General features: G+C 61.3%; 2 protein-coding genes across 8 annotated transcripts in view; one reads left to right on the top strand and one right to left on the bottom strand.

The window, feature by feature from the left end:
• MTERF4 (mitochondrial transcription termination factor 4) overlaps positions 1 to 6,437 on the top strand; it is a 46,732-nt gene extending 40,295 nt beyond the window's left edge. The window contains exon 4 of the mRNA XM_053655179.1: positions 5,997 to 6,437. Within this exon, the coding sequence (XP_053511154.1) occupies positions 5,997 to 6,179 (183 nt within the window). The 3' untranslated portion in view covers positions 6,180 to 6,437. The remainder of the gene's footprint in view (positions 1 to 5,996) is intronic.
• The window catches only part of SNED1 (sushi, nidogen and EGF like domains 1), a 58,686-nt gene extending 35,829 nt beyond the window's left edge, over positions 1 to 22,857 (bottom strand). For 6 of the 7 annotated variants that reach the window (XM_037161353.2, XM_037161354.2, XM_053655175.1 and 3 more), the window contains exons 1-10: positions 22,413 to 22,857; positions 12,771 to 13,058; positions 12,132 to 12,272; positions 11,351 to 11,513; positions 8,868 to 8,993; positions 8,258 to 8,371; positions 7,023 to 7,136; positions 6,654 to 6,767; positions 399 to 524; positions 85 to 189 (exon numbers count right to left, since the gene is read on the bottom strand). In XM_037161353.2, the coding sequence (XP_037017248.2) occupies positions 85 to 189; positions 399 to 524; positions 6,654 to 6,767; positions 7,023 to 7,136; positions 8,258 to 8,371; positions 8,868 to 8,993; positions 11,351 to 11,513; positions 12,132 to 12,272; positions 12,771 to 13,058; positions 22,413 to 22,625 (1,504 nt within the window). In that variant the 5' untranslated portion in view covers positions 22,626 to 22,857. The remainder of the gene's footprint in view (positions 1 to 84; positions 190 to 398; positions 525 to 6,653; positions 6,768 to 7,022; positions 7,137 to 8,257; positions 8,372 to 8,867; positions 8,994 to 11,350; positions 11,514 to 12,131; positions 12,273 to 12,770; positions 13,059 to 22,412) is intronic. The other variant, XM_053655176.1, reaches the window with a different exon arrangement.
• Between the last annotated feature and the right edge of the window lie 322 nt (positions 22,858 to 23,179).

Raw genomic sequence — 23,179 nt, 5'->3', positions numbered from 1 at the left:
GGGTCCTGGTCCAGGCCCAAGCCAGGGTCTGGAGAACAGCCAGAGACAGGCAAGGTGTCCCCTGCCCCAGCTCTGAGCACCTACCAAATTCACAGAAGGGCCCAAAGAAGCCTGGAGGGCACTGGCAGAGGGTGGTGTTGGCTCCCCGGCATCTGCCACCGTTGCGGCACTCACAGTCATCAGGGGTCCCTGCCACAGAGAGGAGGAGGGGCCTCCAGTGTAGGGGTGCTGGAGGGCGGGGCCTCCCTCCCCTGCTCCTGGTAACCTTCCCGTAAGAGCTGCTGTGCACCCTCCCTTGCACACACTCTCTGTCCTAGTGTTCGCACGCACACCCATGGGAGGCCCCAGCCTGACCGCAGCCCCGCAGCCCCGCAGCCCCGCAGCCCGGCCACACGCACTGTCCCTGCAGTCGGGGCCCATGAAGCCTCCGGGGCACTCGCACACGTGGCCCTGGTCTGCATCCACACAGGTGCCCCCATTCTGGCAAGGGGCCGAGAGGCAGGTGTCGGGCATGGGGGTGCTTCCTGTAAGAAAGACAGTGGTCACCAGAGCAATAGCACACGTTGGCGGTTTGGCCTCTGTTCTCAGTGCCAAGTGGAGTTTGGGCCTGAGGCCTGTTTCCTGGAAGCTGCCTTCCAGTTGCCCCTCCTCCACGAGCCCCTCTAGGGAGCAGAATGACAGGCAAGGGTAAGAGGGGCCCAGCAAGGCTGGGGGCCTCCGGACGCTTCTGGTCAAGCATGTCTGTTAGTAAAATACTGCGATTTTCTATATGCTTTTCAGTCATTGGTTTCTAGTTTAATTTCGCTATAGTCAGATAACACAGTCTTTTTCAATTTATTGAGCCTTAGTTCACGGCGGCAGGATGGCCTGTCACGGTGAGAGCTCCCTGGGCCCTCGAGGAGAACGAGTGTGTGCACGCCCGCCGACCAGACTGGCTGACAGGGCCGGGCGGGCCTGCCCCTGCCCACTGCTGTCCACGTGAGCTCTCCACCGACAACTGTCTGTCTCCCCTGTGCCCCCGCTGGCTCTCGCCCTGCGTGTCCTGATTCACGTCAGCACTGTATTTAGAATCACCGCAGCCTCTCAGTGAATTGCGCCCCTTGTCATTAGGAAGAGTCTCTCTTTGTCCCCCATACACTCCTTGTTCCTGAGAAGCCAGGCCAGCTCCCCTCTTCGTTTCTTGGATGCCCATTTCTTCACGTTTCAGAATTTATCTGTTAAATTAATACACAGTAAAATTGGCTTTTGTTTGCACTACATTTCCATGAATTTGAACTCCCATGCAGATTTATGTGGCCTCGGCCATGGTTAGGATCAGCACATTCTGTCACCCTCAAGACGTCTGTTTCCTCGTTTCAGCGTCACAGACGCCCCCATACATAATGGAGGACCCCACAGTGTTATACTGCCTTTACCCAGAGGCTGGTAAATGGTGGTCCACAGATCAAATCTTGCCTGATGCCGACTTTGAACATAAAGTTTCCTTGGACTCTGCTGTGCCCATCTGTTTATGTGCTGTCTGTGGCTGGCTGCTGGGCAGCACCCTGGCAGTGCGGAGCGGCTGCGACCATGTGGCCAGAAAGCCAAAAATATTAACATCCAGCTCTTTGCAGAAAAAGCTGGCATACTCTGCTTCAAGCTATTGGTGTCATGTAACTTATTTCTGTATATATTATACAGTCCAAAATTTATCATTATTTTGTTTTAAAATTACCTTTAAAGAGATTAAAAGATAACAAAAAAGTTATGTCTAGAACTCTTCATTCCTTGGTGTCGATCCAGGTTTTCATCTGGTGCCACTGTCTTCTGTCTAAAGAGTTTCTTTTAACATCTCATGTACTGCAGATGGGCAGGCGATGAATGCCCTCGGTCTTCTGTCTAAGTCTTTATTTCACCTTCATTTCTGAAAGCAGTTTGACACTGTTTTCCTTTCCATGTGTTAGGGGCGCTGCCCCACCGTCTTTGGCCTTGGATACGCTGGCTGCCGCCACCCCAATTCTCCATGTGGGTTCTGTCTTTTTTGCTCCGGCTGCTTTTGAAATGTTCAGCAAGTTCACTGTGATGTGGCTTCCTGTGGGTTTCTTCATGCTTTCCTTGGATCTGTTCTAGTTTTCAGTAAGTGTAGCAAATGCTTCCTCGTGTACTTGCTGGGCCTCCAGCACTTCCCTCCAGCTGGGGCTCCATGTGCGTCCACGGCACGGAAGAGCTTCAGTCTCACTCTACGCTGCCTGTCGACTCGTTCCTACTTCTGCCTTCAAGTTCTCTGATGTCTCCTTCTGCAGAGTCTAGTCTGCTGTCAAAGGTCCAGTGTGGTTTTATTTTCTTTTTTAAAATATATTTTATTGAGACTTCCGCCAAGATGGAGGCATAGGTGGATGTGCCGTGCCTTCTCACACAACCAAGTTTAGAGACAACTAAATATTAGCAACAGAAAACACAGCCAGAACACAGAAAATTGAACTTTTCGGAAATCTGTTAACAACAAATTCTTCAGTCTGACCGGTAAGGGGCGACACCAGCAGCTGGTGGAGCGGGGTTGCACAGGAAAACTCAGTCAGACGGACTCAGGCGCGCGGAATCCAGGCGCAGGGTTGAACCTAGTGAGCGACCGAGCAAGCGAGTGAGCGACCAAGCGAGCGACCAAGCGAGCGACCGCCGGGGGAAACAGCGATGGAGCAGGGCTGCGGGTTGACTGTGGTCGTGCACTGGTGCGCAGATAGACAAGGGAGGGAGTGGGCGATTGGACCGGGACCCAGCGGGTCCCTGCAGCAAGCGGCCGGGGGGGGGGGGGGGCACCGCCATTTCCCTGCTCTGACCCCACCTCCACATACAGCGTCATAACCCAGCGACTCTGAGTGGCCCGGCCCTGGTGAACCACCTGAGGCTCTGCTCCTCACCCAGCTGGGTGAAACAGCAGAGGGGGCCGCCATTTCCCCGCTCGGACCACGCCCCCATATACAACCCAGCGACCTGGGAGTCCAAGGCTCCCCTCCTCACACTTAAAGGGCACAAACAGACCAAAAATGGCGCAAGAAGATCTCAAAGCCCCAGAGCCTATAAATCTAAGCGATGAAGAAACAGCAAAACTCTCAGATGCACAGTTTAAAACACTGGTGATCACGATCCTCACAGAACTGGTTGATTATAGCCACAAATTAGACAAATATATGAAGGCGAAACTAATTGAAATGAATGGAATTGCACAGGACACCAATAGCAATGAAAAGGAAACTGGGACTCAAATCAATGGAGTGGACCAGAAGAAAGCAAATAATGGCCAAACAGAAAAGAGTGAAGAAGCAAGAATTCAAAGAAATGAGGAGAGTCTTAGGAACCTCCAGGACATCTTTAAATGCTCCAACATCCGAATTATAGGGGTACCAGAAGGGGGAAAGGAACAGCCACCAGTGGAAAACTTATTTGAACAAATAATAAAGGAGAATTTCCCCAATCTGGCAAAGGAAATAGACTTCCAGGAAATCCAGGAAGCTCAGAGAGTCCCAAAGAAGTTGGACCCAAGAAGGAACACACCAAGGCACATCATAATTATATTAGCCAAAATTAAAATGAAGGAGAGAATCCTAGAAGCAGCAAGAGCTAAGGGGACAGTCACCTACAAAGGAGTCCCCATCAGACTGTCAGCAGATTTCTCAAAAGAGACCTTACAGGCAAGAAGGGGCTGGAAAGAGGTATTCCAAGTCATGAAAGGCAAGGACCTACAACCAAGATTGCTCTATCCAGCAAAACTTTCATTTAGAATGGAAGGAAAGATAAAGTGCTTCTCAGATAAGATCAAATTCAAGGAGTTCATCATCACCAAGCCCTTATTATATGAAATGTTAAAGGGACTTATCAAAGAAAAAGAAGTTAAAGAAACATGAACAGTGAAAGGACAACAAACTCACAGTTATTAGCAACCACACCTAAAACAAAAGCAAACTAAAAGGACAGCTAGATCAGGAGTGGAAACATAGAAATGAAGATCTCAAGGAGGGTTAGCAACAGGGGCGTGGGAGGAGGGAGAAGGGGGGAGAAGGTACAGAAAATAAGTAGCATAGACAGTAGATAGAAAATAGATGGGGGCAAGAATAGCATGGGAAATATAGAATCTAAAGAACTTGAGACACATGGACATAAACTAAAGCGGGGGTAATGGTGGGGGTGGGGGGTAGGGTGGAGGGGAATGAAGGGGGGTAATAGAACAACTGTAACAGCATAATGAATAAAAACATTAAAATATATATATATTTTATTGATTATGCTATCACAGTTGTCTCATTTCTCCCTCATTTCCCTCCACCCTGCACACCCTCTCCCACCCACATTCCCCCCTTTAGTTCATGTCCATGTGTCACTAGTTCTTTAGCTTTTACATTTCCCATACTATTCTTGCCCTCCCCCTATTTTCTACCCACCATCAATGCTACTTATTTTCTGTATCTTTCCTCCCTCTCTCCTTCTCCCACTCCCCTGTTGCTAACCCTCCATGTGATCTCCATTTCTGTGGTTCTGTTCCTGTTCTAGTTGTTTCCTTAGTTTGTTTTTGTTTTAGGTGTGGTTGTTAATAATTGTGAGTTTGCTGTCATTTTACTATACATGTTTTTTTTATCTTCTTTTTCTTACCAGTGTGGTTTTAAATTCAGATATTATATTTTCCATCTCTAGAAGTTTCTCTTTTACCTCCTACTTCTGTGTCTTCCTGCTGCAGCACTCTTGGGTACATAGTAACAGTTCATCATAGGTGATTAAATATTCTTAGTCACTGATTCGGTCATTTCTGCCCCCTGTTTGTATTGATCCACTTTTCTCCTGGTTTTGGGCCATATTTTATTAAGTCTTTGTATACCTGATAAGTTTTGATTGTATATTTCAGGGTTCTGGGTTCTGCTGTATTCCTTTGAAGAGTGCAGGATTTTATTCTGGCATGTAGCTAAATTACTTGGGATCAGTTTGATCCTTTCAAACTTTCTTTTGGATTGCTGGGGAGGTCAGATTCTCCTTTAGCTCAGCAATTATTTATCTCCACCATGATGGTGATGCTGCACTGAGGACTCCACACAGTGTTGGCCCACCCTGGGTACCAGGAGCTCCCTCCACTTTGGCTGCCAAGGCCAGGGATTGCTTGACTTTCAGCTCCCAGCTTTGGAGACTTCACCCACCTGGACTGTACTGAGCAAAGGCACAAGGGGTCTGTCTGCAGAGCTTTAGGGCTCGATTTCACCCCCACCTCCAGCAGCTCTGTCCTCACTGATATTCTGCCCACAAATTCCAGCCAGCAAACTCGAGTATCTCTCTCCTTGACTCAGAGACCCAGGACTGCTGGAGTCTGGACCCTTCAGGTCACAGCGGGCTGGAAACTGCCCCCAGTCAGAACTGGGCAACTGTAGGGCCCACTCATCTCATTCCTGCTTCTTGGGGGCAACAGTCATGTCCAGTGTCCAGTGGCTGAGAGACGTTGTTTCACATATTTTGTCTAATTTTCTAGTTCTTAGTGATAGAAATTCTCAGCACAGCTAATCCTTCTTGACAGGAGCAGGAGGCTAGATACTCACTCTCTTTTTAACAATCTCCAAGTTTTAGCCAGTTTCTTGTTGGATCTGATCGGAATGTCAAGGTTTGCACCTTGTAATGTGGCTACTGAGCAGGTACCACCAGGGTGGAATGTCAGCTCTGTTGTTTCTTCCAGTTTGCTTTCGTTTGCTCTATTCTTCTGTACAAAACGTGTTTTCTTTGCAAAATCGCTTTAAGTCACTTAACTGTTTTCTGACTACAGTTTAGTTAAACACACTGATATTAAGGTAAAAATCTGGGTAAGGTTGCCAGTTCCACTGCGCTCAGGGCACGCGCCTGAGTTGTGGACCAGGTCCCAGGCTGGGGGCGCACGGGAGGCCACTGCCAACGCTTCTCTTGCGCATCGATCTTTCTCCCTCCCTTTCCCACTCTGAAAAATAAACAAATCTGGGCACGGAGAACTGTGACATACACCGTCATTTCAGGTAGCCAAGCGGCAAAGAGCGCCACCCTCCGCCCCCTGCACCGCTGGCCTTGCCCTCCTCTCGGACACAGCGACCGACGGTGGGCGCAGCGCCCCCACCCGTCCAGGCGGCGTCTTACTCGCAGGTAAACGTAACGTCCTCCTCGGGTGTTTAGGCTCCCGTAAACCTGCTGGGGTGTCCTGAGCGTTTCCTGGGGAGAAGCCGGCCGAGCCGCGCGCAGTGTCGGGGCGCCGCGAGGCAGCAGGTCGGCCGCGCCTCGCCCTGAAGCCCCCGATTGACTCCGTGGGCTGCGGCATCTAGTGGGTCTTCAATCGACCTGAGTCCTAACCGGCATTTACAGCAACGTGAGGCAGGACGGAAACGAGCGGATCTTGTCACACCCAGTCACGGTCTCCCGTGGGGGTCCCCTCGCAGGAAGGATGTGACCTCCAGGTCAGTTCTCTCCCGCAGGAGCAGGGGCCGGAGAGTGGCCACCGTCCCCGCGTCCCTGCGCAGGACAGGGAGAACCCCCCGGCAGGGGGAGGCCCGCGCTCGGCCTCACACAGCGCGGGGTGGCGGTCCCGGACTCAGGGGACAGGCTGGGGCTGCGCCGGCAGTGAGGGGCAGAGGGCGGCGACCCGAAAGCGCTGCCACCCGTGGGGGGCCTGAGGCCATTACCTGTCTCGCAGCGTGGTCCCTCGAAGGGCTCCGCGCACAGGCAGGTGAAGTTCCCCACGAGATCGACACACGAGCCCCCGTTCAGGCACGGGCCCGAGGCGCACTCGTCCAGGTCTGCCGGCGTGGAGGCGGGAGCCGGGTTCGGCGGGGAGGAGCTGCGCCTTCCCCGGCGCGCCCGGCCCCGCCAGCCCCGCCCCTCGCCCTCCCTCTGCACCCAATCCCAGGGCCGGGGAGAAACAGCCCCTCCCCCTCCACGCCCACCAGCCGCTCCCAGTCCGCTCCCTGCCCCACCCAAACCCCGCCCCCGCCCCGCCCACACCCGCCCAGGCAGCCCCGCCCCTCCCCGCCTGGCTGGTGCTGGCCGCTCACTCGTCTCGCAGTCCTCGCCGGTGTAGCCCGCCGGGCACGCGCACACCGCGGAGCCGCTGACCATCTGGCACTGGCCGCCGTTCGCACACGCTTTGGCGTCGCACGGAGACTGTGCTAAGGGGCAGAGGGTGGAAGGCCGTTGGCATCCTGGCTGCTGTAGTCCCTGGGCCCCAACAGGCGGTGGGGATGCTGCCCAGGGTAGTCCAGACCCAGGGCCGCTGAAAGCTCGGCTGAACCCGTTTGTTTTTCAGAGGCGGGGGTCGCTGGGCTGACTGCGACAAGCGCTGCGTCAGAGCGGGGCTCCAGGCCCCAGCTGGTGGGGACTCAGCCTGTGGCGGAGCCTCGAAGGGCAGCAGTGCTCGGGGGAACAGGAGGGGCCTAAATGGTCCTGGGGTGGCGGGGGTGGGGGAGGTGACGCTGCTGCAGGGATGGCGGGAGGAGGCACTGGACCCCAGTCAGAGTGGGAGTGAGGGGTGCAGCCCACCTGTCACCCTCCCCACCTGCCTCTCACAGGGGAACATGGGCTTCCTGGCTCCCTCACGGCCACTGACAGCAGAGCGGGGGTGGGGACACCACTACCTTCCGAGTCCTACTGACAGCTGGTTCCCCAAACAACGCAACACAGTGACCCCCCAACGAGCTGGCGGACATGCAGCCCTCCCTGTGTTGTGGGGGCCAGGGGAGGAAGGAGGGAGGGCCCAGCCCCCCGGTGTGCAGGTGTGTTGGTGGCTGAGGTCTGTGGGCAGCAGAGGCCTTGGAGCATGTGAGGCAAGGGGCGTCTCAAGGAGGACCCCAACCCAGGGCCCATCTGTGAGAGCTCCAGGGCTGGAGAGAAACAGCCTCCCCTCCTGCCAGAGCTGCCAGGGTTCAGGGTTCTAGGGTGTAGGCGGGAAGGAGGTGGGGGGCAGATGGTCCTGTTTTCCACCTACAGCTGCCTGTTTGACCTCAGAAGCCCCTATGCTCCCTGCAAGCTGGTCATCAAGCTGAGAGGGATCTATCTGGAGCAGGGCACTGGCCTGGCCCAAGGCTGCTCCCTGGCCTGAGCGCCAGGCTTCTGTGGTCAGTCTGCTGCCACAGCCCTCAGCTGTTATGGGTGGCCCAGGGGTGGCACCAAGCCCTCTGCAGCTTGGTGACCCCATGCCCCCCCCCAGGCTGCCCACTGCCCTCTGGCCAGGCAGGACTACCTGGCCATCCCGCAGTCAGTGGAACTTAGGGGCCTGGAGGTTTCCTCTTACCTGTCTCACAGGTGGGTCCCCCGAAGCCAGCCAGGCACTGGCAGCTGAAGCTGTTGACACCGTGCGTGCAGGTGCCACCGTTCTGACACGGCTGGGAAGCACACTCATTCACATCTGAAAAGGGGCGGCTGGGGCCTCAGTGGAGGAAGCTGGTCAGGAGGACCTGCCGGCACCTGGGGCGGTGGGCTCAAGGGGCTGCTGTGCACCGGCCTCTCACCTTATCATCAGGAACCCACTGGGTTTGGTACCCCTGGCAGTGCCCCATGTATGTCATTCCCTGCCATAGGGACAGAGACCCTTGACCTTGGGCTCTTGGGGCCAGTGGCTGTGCCTCCAGGGTTGCTCTAGAGCACAGGTGACAAACACAGGGCCCACAGGCCGAATTCGGCCCTCCACCTTGTTTTTTCTGGCCCGCGCCTTGTTTCTACCCAGTGGCTGCGCTGAGTTGTCACTTAACTGTTAAGGAGTAGTTACATGTATACAGTCCTAAAAGTGCATTCAGCCCTCTGAAGGCAATGACGAGGCTGATGTGGACCCTGGTGAAAATTACTTTAACATCCCTGCCTAGAACCCAGTGCCTCCCAGTGGGCGGTGCCCTGGGTGAACTCACCCAGCTGGCACCTCTTCCCCGTGAAGCCCGAGAGGCAGGAGCAGGTGTAGGAGGGGTTGCCGGTGACACAGTCGTCAATGCACTTGCCGCCATTGAGGCACGGGCGCAGGGCCAGACACACAGAGGCTGTGAATAGAGAAGGAATGAAGGTGTCACCTCCCTTGGCCCTCCCCGGCCCAAAGGTTCCATCTCAAGGAACGGCTGTGCTGCCCACTGGAAGTCGAGCATCTGGAGTTTGACTTTCAGGGCTGCGCAGGGTGTGCACTGATCCCTGCCCCGTGTCCCACGGATGTGTGACTCGGCTCCCGAGCCGTGACTCTGGCTGCCCTGGGAAGGCAGGCTTATCTAGAATCCCTTGTACCCACAGCAGCTTCTTATCCCATTAATCTGTCGGCTTCCAAACTTGTCCAAGGGGCTCCCAACAGCACAGGGAGACACGAGTACACCTTGTGGACGAGGGGGTCCCTGTGTGGGAACCAGAGGCTGTGGGGAGCCCTCAGCTCCTCTGGGGGTTGCAGTCTAGTCCCAGTGTTGCCTCAGTCACAGAAGTCAGATAGCCCTGTGCACTCTACCCGCGTGCACAGCCAGGCCTGTGCTCAGAGTTGTTGACGGCAGTGTCTTCCAGCTGGCAGGGTGGGGCAGCTCCTGGGGTCCCTCGGGGCCAGTGGACCCGCACACCCGGCCCTCTAGGACAGGCAGCCTGCAGGGCCCTCTGGAGAAGCAAGGCTGCTGCAGTCTATGGTTGGTCAGCACAGAGTGGCAGGTTATGGGCAGTGTCCCAAGGTCAGTTACTAGGAGGGCCCTGGGGAGAGTGGGCATGGCATTGAGGGGTGGACACTCTGGGGAGGACCCTGTGGCCCAGAGCACCATCAAGGCTGTGGGACCACACCTTTCCATCACTGAGCCGTACTTCTCTCAGACCACATGGCGTGGCTACCCTGCACTGAGTGGTGGCTGCCTGTGCCTGGAGAGGCTTTGCTCAGGAGCCTGAGTTCTGGGTGTGAACCCATAGCCCTCCCTTCCCAGTATCCCTGGCTCCATCTCCTGGGCTTGCAGTGGGGTGGTGGGGACGCGAGGGGGCGGCCCTCCGTACCTTACCTCCCACCAAGCGCTGAGCTCCCAAGAGCCTCTCTGCAGCTGGTGTGGAGGGGCCAGCCTGCCTGTTCCACCTTCCCCCCTAGACGCCTCAGAAAGTGGGGGAGGCACCTCTACATGGAAGAGGGGTCTTGGAAAGACCCCTGAGGACCCTACCCCTTAGGGTCACAGCCTGCAGCCTCTGCAGAAGAGCATGGACCTGCCCACACCTGCCGATCCACCTTTCCCCACCTGTACTGTACCCACTCACACCAGTCCACAGCTGCACCCATACCTTACCCCTCAACCACAGCATAAGCCCCTGGCCACTGGCCGGTGACAAACAGCCAGAGCTCTCTGTGCCCCACCCACAATGGTACCCCATGCCCTGAACCCCCACTGTCCAGAGCCCTGGCTGGGGTGCAGAAGGGCTTGACCCTCGGAGGAGGGAGCAAGACCATTGGCTCCTGGGCTCCCAACGCGCTTGCCCCAGCTAAGCTCAAACTCTGGACTGGGGTCCGCTCAGTGCCCCAGTGAGAGGGGGCTCAGGCTCCCAGGTCTCTCTCAGGGGACGCCATCCCCAGTCCTCTGTGAGTCTTCCTGCCCCAAAGGAGCACTCGGTGTCTGTCCCTCCTGCGTGCACAGCCTCCCTGGCTCTGACCCCGCCTTGTGTGCCTGCCCCCCGTGGGTCTCTCGTGGACTTGATGTTTGGGGAAGCAGCCCCTTCCAGGGGCGTGGATCCCCACCGGGATGGAGGTGAGTCTGCAGGGCAGGTCTCGAACTGGCCTCACCAGGCCCGGCAGGATTTGTGATCAGAGTGGCTGAGCCAGCCGCTTGACACCTCCTCCCTCTATTTGTAAGTAGTCAAGTTTCGGGGGCACTGTGTCTTGCCCAGGGCCACACACCCTTCTGCAGTCAGTCCAACTGTCCTCCACCCGTCCCATGCTCAACCTGGGGTGGACCCTCCCCCCTCTGCTGTGTGTTCTGGGCCAGAAGGCCCCTGGGTGTCAGGGGCCCTGGGTGTCTCCTTCCTATTGGGTAGATGGGTGTCCAGGTTGTCAAACAAGCTGCGAGTCCCAGCAGAAAAGCTGAAATGGGGTGAACAGAACGCCTGCCCCCTTGGGTGGTCCTGGGGACTCAGGTGACCCAGCCGGGCCCAGGAAGGAGGCTGGACTTCTTCCCGCAGCAAATCCTGCCCTCCACAGGGGATCCCCTCCCACCTCGCAGCGGTGACGCTAGGCCCCCAGGCCCCCGCACCAGGAGAAGACTGAGGTTCAGGGGCCAGCCCACGAGGGCTGCAGATGTGGAGGGCGGGGCCCGCGACCGCCCCCCTTCCCGCTCCTTCTTGCCCCACCCCCGCCCCAAGGCCAAGCCCCCAGGCGCCTAAGCCGCCCGCTCGGTGCTCTTACTTGCATGGGCGCAGCCCCCCACGCGCACCTGGGCATCATCGATTCTGAACGCCCAGCGCCCGGGCACGCCCACGTTGGTGCTGGTCTCCACCTCCGCCATGTCCGCGGTGCGCGAGCCGGGGATGCTGAAGTAGCGCCGCCCATCTCCCGCATTGAAGCCGGCCTGGGGGGGTGTTGAGAGTAGGGGCAGGTGCGGGCGGGTCCGCAGGTCTTCTGCAAGTTCCTGACACCCACCTCCCCCTCACCCCCCCCCTCCCCGGGTTCCCAAGGTCTAAGAGCCCACGTAGGGGACATCCTTGGAAACCAGAGAGCTCTAAGGCTTACGGGTGCCCTCCCACCCTGCAAGGATCACATCCTCCCAGCTGGTCCTGACAGCGAGGGACAGCTCCCTGAGCCAAGGGCATGGTTAGGCCTGCATCCCAAGCCCTGCTCCAGTGACTCAGTGCTGAGGCTCTGGGGCTCCCCTGGGGAAGTGGGTGGGGGTGCACAGCCACAAGGAGGACTGGCCGGCTCTGGGCAGTGGCGCTTGACCACACCTCCCACACCCGGTACCGCCCACGGACACAGGTCCTCTGGGGCCACCGCCCTGCTGGACCTGGGGCAGTCAGTGAGTGCACAGAGACCCCGAGCCCCCCGTCGCTGCGGCAGCTGGCCCTCTGGGGCCCTGCAGTGTGCTCAGGACACCGGTGCTTTCAGCCCCAGGGCCTTCCGGCGCCTGTGTGTCCGGGGCTGCCTGTCTCATCGGCCCATGGCAGTGCCGGCAGTGGGAGCAGGGCCCTACCTGGGCCGCGATGCCCCCCAGGCCAGTGGCATCACCTCCGCTGCTGGCGTGCGTGCCTGTGGTCCACGTGACGGACTCGTAGTTGAAAATGGTGAAAGAGAACCTGCCGTCCGTGATGAGCACCGTCTGGAACGTGTTGACCTGCCGAGGAGGAGGCCTGACAGGGTCCCACCCCACCCACCACCCTGCACACGCTGTCCTTGTTCCCCGACGGGACGGCTGGTCAGCGCGGGGCAGCGCTGCGCTTGCCGGGGTTTCCCGCCTCCGGGGGCCCGTCCGCCGGCTCCGACCGCGCTGGGTAAAGTGCTGTTACTGAGCTTGTGGTTTGTCGTGTTTGGCACCGTCAAGGACTAGCCTGGAGGACGTGGTCACGTTCTGCCTGACCCTCTGAGGACTGGAGCCCCAGTGGGGGTCCTGCTAACATGCCCCTGCTTTTCCCCGAGCATCGGGGGTTTTCCTGGGGCACCAGGAGGGTCCCTCATCCTTTCCCAGTCTGGCTCTGGGACCTTGATGCGTCACTGCTGTGCCTGAACCCTGTTTTTCCTCTTGGCTATGGGCCAGCGACTGCGCCACCCCTCCTCAGCAAGTTGGGGACCAAGGCCCAGCCGCACCTCCTCCCCTTCCAGGACAGAAACTCACGGGGGAGGAGGAGCTGCCTCCAAAGAAGGTCACGCGGTACCAGGTGGCGATGAAAACCCAGGTGGCGGAGAAGTTTGGCAGCTCGGGGAAGTAGCGTTTGATGTCCTCTGTGGCTCTGTGCAATGTGGCCGGGTCGGTGGCTTCCCGGTAGTACACGTCACCTGCACGCCGGTTGTCCACGTCCGCCCAGAAGGCGGCCACCACGCAGCGGTCCTTGGCGATGGGGAAGGCCACCGGGGTGAACTGAGAGACCTCCTTCAGGAAGGAGATGATCCCGTTGTTGTTCACCTGTCGGGCGGGGAGCCGGAGAGGCCCTGAGAAGGGTGGCAGGTAGGCTGGCAGGCCAGTGGCCCACCCTCCGCCACCCAGCCCCTGCAGGGTGAGCTGGCCTTGGCCAGGGCGTCCCAGGAAGGCCTGACAGTTCTGGTTCCAGACATGGGAACCCTCAGCCGGCTCCATCTCTTTCTAGACAAGCTGTGTCCCCAGTGGGCACCCAGCCCCATGCTGCTGCTCTGAGGTCAGGGCGCCCCAGTGTGGGCGCTGGTCTTGGGCAGGTGGGGTGCTCAGGCCTGCTTGGCAGCCCCACTTTTGGGTCCCATTCCAGCCAGGGGCCTCAGGAGGCTGGGGCCCTGTCCGGAGGGTGGGGTGAGGGGAGGAGTGCCCACAGGGCAGAGGCTTCTCGGGCCCAGACCCCCGGGGGCATCTGCAGGACTCTGCGCTCAGTACGTGGGCAGTGGGAGCCTCAGAGGCTGCTGAGCGGAGGGGGAGGAGCAGTGGCTTTTCAGCTGGACACAGCGGGGTCCAACGCCAGCCCTGCATGACCGGCTGTGCAGTCATGAGGGGCAGCCCTGGCTCACTGAGCTCTGGGCTTTCAGCTCCGAGAGGGGCTGGCTCTGGCCTCCTGGGTGCTGGGCAGGTGGACTGACTCAGTGACCAGAGAGCCAGCTCCGGGCCGAGCTGAGTCGGAAAGGACCTTTAGGGCTTCCCCTTGAGCGAAGGCAGGCTGTTACCCGGACCAGCAAACAAGGCTGGTGAATGCACCTGTCTTCTAAAGGCGCTAAGGAGCAAACGAACCAGGGAGGGAGTCTTGGTTCCACAAGGAGGACAAGGGGACCGGAGCGGCCCGGCACTCAGAGTCCTTTCCTCAAGTGATCTGAGTGGCCTCGTGATGGGAGAGGGTAGGTAGCTGTCACAGCTCACAGCTGGCTTGAGGTGAGAGCCCAGGAAACCACTCCCACGGCCGGGGCTGCCCCTCCAGTTTGGGGGGCCATCAGGGCGGCAGTTCTGCGTGGGCTTCCTCTCCACCCTCCGTCAGGCCTGGGCCTTGGGTTAAGGTGGCTCCTGCCGGGCACCACCGCTCGGTCCCAGGCGGAAGCAGAGGGACACCTGCTCTGGAGGCAGAGGGCAGCAACATCTTAGTCCTCCAGTTACTCTGGTAACTGACCCTTCACACACAAAACCCAAGACACAGTCGGACACAGTCAGACACAGTTGGCACTAGACGGGGCAGGATACCACCGGCGGGAGCAGCAGAAATGAGAGTCACAGGACATGGGCACCCTTCGGCAAAGGAGCAAGCTGACTGTGGCCACAGAAATAAAACACGCGCCTTGAAACGTCATTGGGAGAGCAGCCGAAAGCGCCTTGCAGAAGAGCAGGGTTGGGGGACTCAAGCTCCTGACTTTAGGACTCACCACAGAGTGACGGCGGCCTGAACAGGGCGGTGCCGCACCCAGGCAGAGACGGCGGGGACAGCAGAGGGTCTGGAGACCAGCCCTCGCACGCGTGGGCAAGCGGTGGCGACGGGTGGTGGTGGGAAAGTGGGGCAGCGTGGGCAAAACCAGGAAGCGGGACCTGGCCGGGCCGGGTGCAAGGAGGGACTGGAAGGCGTCGCAGGCTGTCAGAGCGTAGAAGGGAGCACGCGCACGGAGACGGGACGGACGCCGCGCAGTGCCGGCCTTGGCAGTGATGCCACGGGGCAGCAAAGGCACCGAAACAAAAGGAAACAGGCCGACTGCAGTGTGTCAAAACTAAAAGCATTTTGTTCATCAAAGGACGCTCGCTACAGCAACCCACAGACGGGAGAGGACACTTGCGAGTCTGTTCAGTAAGGGATTTACATCCAGGACGCACCGAAAAACCCCTACAATGTAACAAGAAAGCCCAGAGAACCTGATATGAGAATGGGCCAAGGACCTGAAACAGACATTTCCCCAAAGAAGACGCCTGAACAGCCAGGAAGCAGTGGCCGTCGGGGAAACACCATTAGTCACAGTGCGATGCCACCCCCACCCACCGGGGCGGCTGCTATCGAAAACAGGAGCCGCGGAGTGTGAGGATGTGCCCGACGTGCGGGAACCCGAGCCCACGCCCTGCGAGGGGGCTGGAACTAGGCTCTGCCACGCTGGGAAGCCATTGCCGCCACGGGTTCAGAGGTGAGAGGTCACTGCAGGGGCCCCTCCCAGGCTGCTGCAGAAACTGCAGATTCTGGAGGAGCTTCTGGGCACAGCCACACCCTGTTTAAAGCTGGGGTTCTGCTGGGGCCCATGGGGAGAGCGTGTGGAAGCTGAGTGTGAGCTGCGGTGGCTGGTGGATCACTGGCCCGATGCCCCATTTTGGGAGGGCTGATCGCAGCGCGGGAGGCCCAGTGCCAACGCCTCGGGTGGCAGGAGTCACCCCGGTTTCTGTGACACGGGAGCCTCTTCGCCCACTCCAGTGCCAGCAAAGCCGCCAGTTTCATGGGCTGTCCAGTCACGAGGGTCCCGGGGTGGCAGCAGCCCTCCAGCCACAGCCCCAGCTCGGGGAGCTGGAGGACAGGCCGCCCTGGCCGCGGGGCTGCTCTCCGGGACCGGACACGCCACATTTTTGCGGGTGGTGGTGGATGGTCTGGTCTGGTCAGTGGGCTCCTCCCTCAAGGGCCAGGGAGTGACATTCTCTGGCCCAGGGTCCCCATACAGTCTCTGTCGCACATTCCTTTCCCTTCTTGTTTTTGTTTTTACAGCACTTTAAGAATATAGACAGCATTCCTAGCTTGCGGGCCAGACTGTGGCCAACCTGTGGGCCCCCTGGGTTGTGAACCCAGGCTGGCTGGCACGGCCACACCCACTGGCTCACGCACTCTGTGGGGCCCGGGACGCGCAGCGCATCGGAGCCCTTACGATCACGGCCGAAGGTCCGCTTGGCCCGCTACTGACACAGCCTGCACACCCACCTGCAGGCCCCATCCGGCGGTGTGTCTGCACTGGGAGGAGTACAGACTGGCCACCAAAGACACCTCCTTTTAACGGGGTCACTAATGCGGGAACAGACTGCAGCCACCGACAAAAAAGTCTGGGCCCCTCACAGGTGCCCACAGGGAGGGGCGTCCTCCCCCGGGACTGACCTCCCAGGCCCCTGCCTCTGGATCCCTCCTGAGACCTGCCCCCGATGGGCCCAGTGAGGGGAGGGCTGTGCGCTGCTGAGGCGAAGCCACAGCCAGGCTTGTCTCCCACTGACCCGACTGGTTGGCTGGGGTCGGGGTGGCTCCTGGGGCCACCTGCTGAGGCGGGACCTGCCTGCCCCGCCCCTCCTGTGGGCACATCCCCCTCCCTCCACGGCTGGCCCCCCGTTCCTGCTGTGGCTCCTGCTGTGGCTCCTGCAGATGGACCGGGTTTCCTTCCTGCCTTTGAAGTGCAAGTCCAACTCTCAGGTGTGTGCAGGGGCCTCTCCAGCCTGCCCACCAGCTCTTGGACTCCTTCCTCCCTCCTGTGTGCCTTCCCCAGGGGCCGTGGGCCCAGAGCCCAGGGGTCCAGGAAGGAGGCAGAACAAGCCGGCCCTGTTCCCCTGCCAGGGCCAGGCAGGGCAGAGCCAGGACCACAGCGGAGAAGGCAATGGGGCCAGGCGCTGGGCAAGTGGGCGGCTGGCAGGCCTGTCACCTGGGCAGGAACTGCCTTGGACGTCCTCTATCCAGCTGAAAACTCTGAATGTCCTCTCGGGGAGGGGAGCGGGCAAGGCCCGGACCGGAGGGCCGGGTGCGGCAGGCCCAGGGAGGCAAGCTGCATGCACCTGGCAAAGGCTACTTCCCTCAAAACATCAGTTTTATTATTATTATTTTTCTACTTGGTAGAACATGCAAGTTGGACATGGAGCCAAGGAGAAAGGACAAAGCCTGTGCCCCTGCCGAGGGGCTGCCTTCACACCCTTCCCAGGGACCCAGCTGTGGCTGGGGTCCTTGCCTGGATGAGCTGCCCCACACCCCCATCCGTGTGGGCCTGAGGCCAGGCCAGCCCGGCCCAGCCCAGGGGACGCTTGCAGAAGCACAGGGAGACCCTGGGAGCAGGAAGCGGGGGTGGGCAGTGCTTGTGCGTGAGGCCTTTTGCTCCGCCCCCTTGGCCTCCCCGCTTGCCGGCAGGTTCCCTAGCTCAGGCCATGGGCTCAGCTCTGGCCATTGCTCTCCTCTCCAGTCGGGCCACCTCTCTGGGGCCCAAGTACCTGCTGCTGAGAAAAGCAAGGTGCCACTGGGTGTCACAGCCTGGGGTGGGACTGCATACAGGCTGCTTGTGAGGGACGGAGCTGAGTGCGGGGTGGGTGGCGGCAGGTGCACCCTCCTGGGCCTGTCCAGGAGGCCTCTGGTCAGGGGGCAGGATCCTGTCCCTTCTGAACAGGCTGAGAATCTGTGCAGGAGCGTGGCTGGTCAGTTGGGGGCTGCCCTGCAGTGAGCCTGTGAATGGCGGTGGCCTTGGGGGCATGAAGGAGGCCTACCCTTGCCCTGGTGTGGTCTGTGGGGGGCTGGCCAGCAGGGCCCTAGGCCTCTCCTGCAAGACTGGCTGGCCGGCTGCCCCTGTGTCTCAGGAGAAGGGACGCAGACTGCGCTGGGGGCGTCTCCGACTTGGAGAGGACCAGGAAACAGAGGAAGTGTCCTGGAGAGTCCCTCGGAGGCGACCTCCTCCCTGCCCCAAGTGTGTAAACCCGACTGGCTGGTCCCCAGTGGCAGAGCTCCAGGGCGCGGCTCTCTGGTGCCACTGTGCCGGGCGGGGGGCTGCGCTGAGCAGGCGGCCTGGAGGGGAGCCAGGGACCCCGTGTGTGCGGCCACGGCACCCCAGCTCTGCAAACATCAGAGCTGAGAAGGGGTGGGCCTTGGTTCCTGCTTTGACTTCTCTGCCAAAAATACAACAATCAAGCCCCTGAGGCCTTTTATAAGTTTGTTTTGAGAAATGTAGGCATGTCTTTTATTTCCTGGCAGCTTTCTGGGTAATCAGGGCCCCTCCCACCAGCATAGTCGCTGGAGTCCTACTCACAGGGCAGCGAGTGGGCAGGGACCCTGGGGCCCATGGGCCTGGGTGCGAGGCCTGGAGGACGAGGGCCCGCGCTCACCCAGCCGGGGAAAGGGAAGGCTGCTCTTGGCTGGACACTGGCCGGAGGTCCTGGGGGAGCCGCCCTTGGGGCTGCAGGAGGGTGGGAAGGGCCAAGGCCAGCTTCCTGGGGGCGGGGATCTGAGTGGGGCCAGTGCCCAGTGGGCTGTGGGGGTGAGAAAGAGAAGCTGGTGTTGGGGAGACGGCCCTCCCTGCCCTTCCAGGTGGAGCCCCGCTGGGCTGTGGGGCCTGGGCTGTGCTTCCTGCCGTCTGCACCCAGGGTCCCCTGTGGGCACCCCACCCTGCTCCTCTGCCTCTCCCCAGCCTGGCCCTTTGAGCCCCTCCCACGGGGGCTGCCTCTCCTGGATGTACGAGCACCCTGCCGTCCCAAGTCCTGTCACCGGCTCCACAGGCCCCCTCCTGCCTTGTGGAGACGCAGGCTCCTGCCTCCCCTCCCTGGCAAAGCCACCTCTTTGCCTCACCTCCGGTACCCCTTGGCCAGGTGCCCCTCTAGGACCAGAGCCCAGCTCTGCAGAGGGCCCTGGCTGTGCTGCCAGTGGGCAGCAGCCCATGCCCTCCCTCTGCACCCATAGGCAGCCTGAGCCGAGCACACACTTCCGTGGGGACCGATGCGCCCTGCTCCCCACTCACATCTGGGCAGGCTCACCTCCCCCACTGCGGCTGCTCCTCGGGGACCCAGGCCCCTCCCAGGCCCCACCCCCTGCAGGCCTCTGCGCTGGCCTGTGCCCAGTGTGTCCCCGGACCTGAGCAGGCGGCAGACTGTGTTCGAGGACCCAGGGCTGTGTCTCGTCCTGGACAAGCCCCTGGCCCGACCTGGAGGACAGTGTGGCACTGAGTGCCGCTGTGTGTGAAGCATGTGGGGTCCCCTCAGAGCTCTGAGGGTGCACACGCCGGCGGCCAACAGATAACTCGGCCCACTTGGCAAAAATCTGGGCTGTGGAGGCTGAGGCACCGAGGCTGGGCCCTGTGGTGGGGGCGGGGACACAACCACTTGGGTGGCCCCACCCAGCCGCCTGCTCTCTGGCCCACAGGAGGGGCTGCCCCAGGGCCCAGGCTCGTCCAGCTGCTTCTGTCCTGGGGACCCTGCCCCCACCCTGATCATCAGTTTGACCACAAGGATGCCCAGTCCAGCCCGGCAGCCAGGGATGCAGGAGCACCCATGGCTGAGGCCCTTGGGGGCAGCTTGCGCCAGCCAGTCCTGCAGGGTTAGCAGTGTCCAGGGTCACCAGGCTGGCAGGTGCATCAGGAGGAACAGTGCGTCCCAGGTGGGGCCCTGGACAGGCACCAGTACACCTGGTTACAAGGCCGGTCCTGGGGCCCATGTACACTGGGCGGGCCCCGGGCTGTGTGTTTCTACCCTGCTCCAGGTGGCCTCACAGCGCTCCCGCTGGGGCCCACTCTGGCAGTGTGCACAGCCCTGGGCGATGTTGGAGCTGGGCGGATGGCTACTTCCAGGCTGACCTGGGACTGATGAGGTGGCTCCTTCATCCGGGAGAGAGGGGTGCTGGCAGGAGTGCCCTCCTGGGCGGCAGGACAGCAGGTGGACACTGGGAGAAGCACTGCGTCTCAGACCCAGTCCACATATCAGAGGCATTTGCAGCCGGGAAAGGGAAGAGCGGCTTCCTGCGTCTCACCAGCTTGTCCCTGTGGCTCGGGCTGGGCTTCTAGGGGCTTGGACGTGAGTCATGGGCATGCTCAGATGGGCACGCTCTGCTGCACAGAGGGGAGACTGAGACTAGCCATGGCTGCCCTGACCTGGAGGAGGCGGGTCGGGACAGTGTGCATGCGGCGGGGGTGCAGGCAGCTTTCCTCTGCCAGGTCCACTATCAACGCTGCCTCCACAGGGCACATGGCCCACCCTGGCTCCCACTCCTGGCTCTGTGTGCTGGAACTGGCCGCAAAGAACAGTCTTCCAAAGGACACGGGGGGTCAGGAGGGTCAGAGACACGCAGGTGAGGGGCCAGCAGGGGCTGGAGGAGGCCTGGGGTGACGGGTGGGAGGGACCCTAGAGGCACACCTTGTCCACCACCCCAAAAGCTCGGCCTTGGAGACGGATAGACTGGGATCTCCCTTCACACCTGCTTGGCCCCACCCTGGGCAAGGCCACGCCAGAGGCTTCGGCAGCAACGCTGCCCCTCAGTGCCCCTGCTGCCCCGAGTGGACGGGTGCTCCACCTCGGCCAGTCCCAGAGGCCAGTGCACAGCTGCCATCTGTACCCCTGAGCACTGTCAGCAGCTTCGGGGACGCCCCATGGTGGTGGTGGTGGTGGCGGATGCCCCCCTTCCCCAATGCCCCTCCTGGACCACGGGCTGGCCAGTGTGGGACCTGAGCAACAGGACGATGCTCTGCGTGTTCAGAGCCTCGCAGCCGCTGGGACCCAAGAAGAGGCACCGTGCTGGGTGCCTTCCGGAAGGGGCCCCCGTGTCCCGTAGCGCTGGTCCTCGCTGGGCTGCAGCCTGCGTGCCGTTCTGACGGAGACGCAGAAAGCCTGTCTCCCAGCAGGGTCACTTCCCACCTCACACCGTGTGACAGGTGGGCCCTGCCAGACGGTGCAGGTGCCTGTCCATCGTCATCCACTCACCAAGCCTGCTCTGTGCCAAGCACCGGGCTGGGGACTGAGGTGACAGAGCCCAGTGGGGTGGGGCTGGCCTATAGAAGATTACCACTAGGCTGGACACAGGCGCCTGGGCTCAGGGCTGGCCCACCCGAGGCCTGCTGGACAAGGCTACAGCCAAGCGCATGCATTGCGGTGTCTTCTCACCTGAGGGGGCTCGGCTGGGGGCACCCGTGGGACTCACTCCCTTCGGAACAAATGCCTTCCCTTCTCGCCCTAGGCTGTGAGTCTAAGGCCGCCCTGCCCCGCCTGCCGGGAGCCCCAACCAGGAGCCCTGGAGCTACTTCCTTGAGGGAGCCCCAGAGCAAGACTCCCTGAAGAATTCCGTTGTCCCTCCCCCCGCGTGAGGAGGAGGTGGAGGGCTCACTGTGTGCACACAGACAAGTGCTTTCCAAACGCCGACTGTTTCGGGGGGAGCTCTCACAGAGACCTGTTTTGTTAGCAGCAGAGGGCTGGTTTCTGATGAAACCGTTTGTTTTGCTAGCGGGTCCGTCCGCTTCAGAGCCCTCTCTCCTGTTGTTTTGGCCTGGGCCGGTGTTTTCGGGGGGGCTGGTAAGGGGCCCGACCCTTTTGTCAGAGCCTGGGACTATGAGTAGGGACGTTGAGCCTGGCCCCGTCCTTAAGGGACACTCTGAAGTAGTGTTGTGCTTCGGCGCGCGACTGGCGTTTACCCATTTCCCAGCTGATCGGGCCTCCCCGGCCCTGGCACACCCCACACCTTTGAAGTCAGTCCCACCCCAGTGACCGAGTCCCGGCCCCCAGGGACTCCCAGCAGGTGGCATCTGCAGAGGGAATGGCTGCCCCCTTGCACCACGGCCACACCCGCAAATGCTGCCTCTAAGCGAGGAGGCCTTTCTGCACGGGCACGAAAACGCAGCTGCCTGTGGGGGCGGGGCACCTCCGGGGGCGGGGCACAGAGGGAGCCAAAGACGCTGAGAACCTTGGTGGTGCGGGGCTGGCAGAGGCCATGAGAGCACTGGCAGGTAAAGATGACAGTTGGGCCCAAGATGGGGATGACGATGGAAGTGGGGAGACAGAGCAGGTGACAGTGCTGATGGGGGGAGTTGCTGGTCACGGTGGGGGTGCTGGTCGCAGGGGCGGGGTGTTGCTGGTGGTGATGGAAGTGGCCTGGGCTGTGTCCAGGGCCCTGGTGTGAGCGGTGACAGGACACCCAGATGCCAGCCCCTTTCCAGCCTGGGTTCAGGGTGGTTCCGGAAGGCGGGGCACAGTGTGCGGAGGCCCACCCACAGTAAATGCCCACGGCGTGTCTTTCCCTCCCTGGCGAGAGTCCGCCCTGGGCGCGTGGAGACCGAACTGGCCAATCCCTGCTCCCTGAAAGAACCAGGACGGGCCGGACGCCCCCACCGAGCTGGAGACCAGGCACCCGACTGCCGCTCAGTGCACGCTGCCCAAGCTCCGGGCTGGTCAGACCCGGGCCGAGCGGGGGCAGGGCGCGCCGCGCTGCAGTCGCCAAAGTGGCCGGGCTGCCGCTCGCACCCCCGCCCGGCGCGCCTCTCCCCCGGCCGCTGTCCGGCCTTGGCCGCCGGGGAGGAAGCGCTGTCCTCATTCCACCCCTGGCCGCTGCGGTGCCAAGTTGCTGGCGGCGGCGGGAGTCGGGGCGGCGGGCAGCGGCGGGGCGCAGCGCCCTCCCTGGTGCCCGCGGGCTCGGGTACTCACGTAAAGTCCGGAGTGTTCGGCGCCGAAGAACGGGAAGGGCACGGAGAGTGGCCGCAGCCCCGAGCCGCCGTCGTCCTGCTTGGGGGTGACAGCGTCTCCGTGCTCCGCGCCGAACGGGTAGAAGTCGGTCAGCGCCACCGCGCCGTGCGCTCCGCGCGCCCCGAGCCACAGGGCCGCCGCCAAGAGCAGCGCCCAGGCGGCACCGGGAGGCATCGCTGGGTGTCGGCGGCGGGGACAGAGTGGGGACAGAGCGGGGCGCGGTGGGGACGGAGCGGGATGGAGCGGGGCCTCGTGGTCCCCGCGGGCTGGGCCGAGGTCGAGGTTGGCAGGGACGAGCGGTTGCAGGCAGCGCGGCCGCGCCGTCGGTAGCTCCGCGCCCCGCGCCCGCGAGCTCCGCCGGGCCGCGCTCCGGGGACCGCTCAGCGGACGGAGGCGCTGGGCCGGACCGCGTTGGGAGCCGGCCCCGCCCCGGGGCCGCGATTTAAATATCTAGCGGGGCGGCCACCGGCCGGGGCGGGGCCATGTAAATCCAGCGGCTCTTAAAGCGCCAGGCCCGCGGGGGCTCGCGGAGCCTGACCCGGCGCCCGGGGCGCCTCCCGGGCCGAGCGGCTTGGAGGCCCAGCCCGCGGCCCCCGCGGCCCCTGGCTCTCCTGGCCCGAGCCCTGGCGAGGTGAGGGCTTCGTGGGCGCACACCCGGGACAGGGGCCGTCCTCCTCCTTCGCGAGCCTACAGTCCTGTCCCCTGAGCAGTGTGGGGACAGAAAGGCC

Source organism: Artibeus jamaicensis, unplaced genomic scaffold (genome assembly GCF_021234435.1).
Source record: "Artibeus jamaicensis isolate MK-2021 breed Jamaican fruit bat unplaced genomic scaffold, CSHL_Jam_final contig_944, whole genome shotgun sequence".
In the NCBI taxonomy this organism is placed as follows: domain Eukaryota; kingdom Metazoa; phylum Chordata; class Mammalia; order Chiroptera; family Phyllostomidae; genus Artibeus; species Artibeus jamaicensis.
The sequence above is the reverse complement of the archived record's forward strand: the minus strand, read 5'-3'. Positions and strand labels throughout refer to the sequence as shown.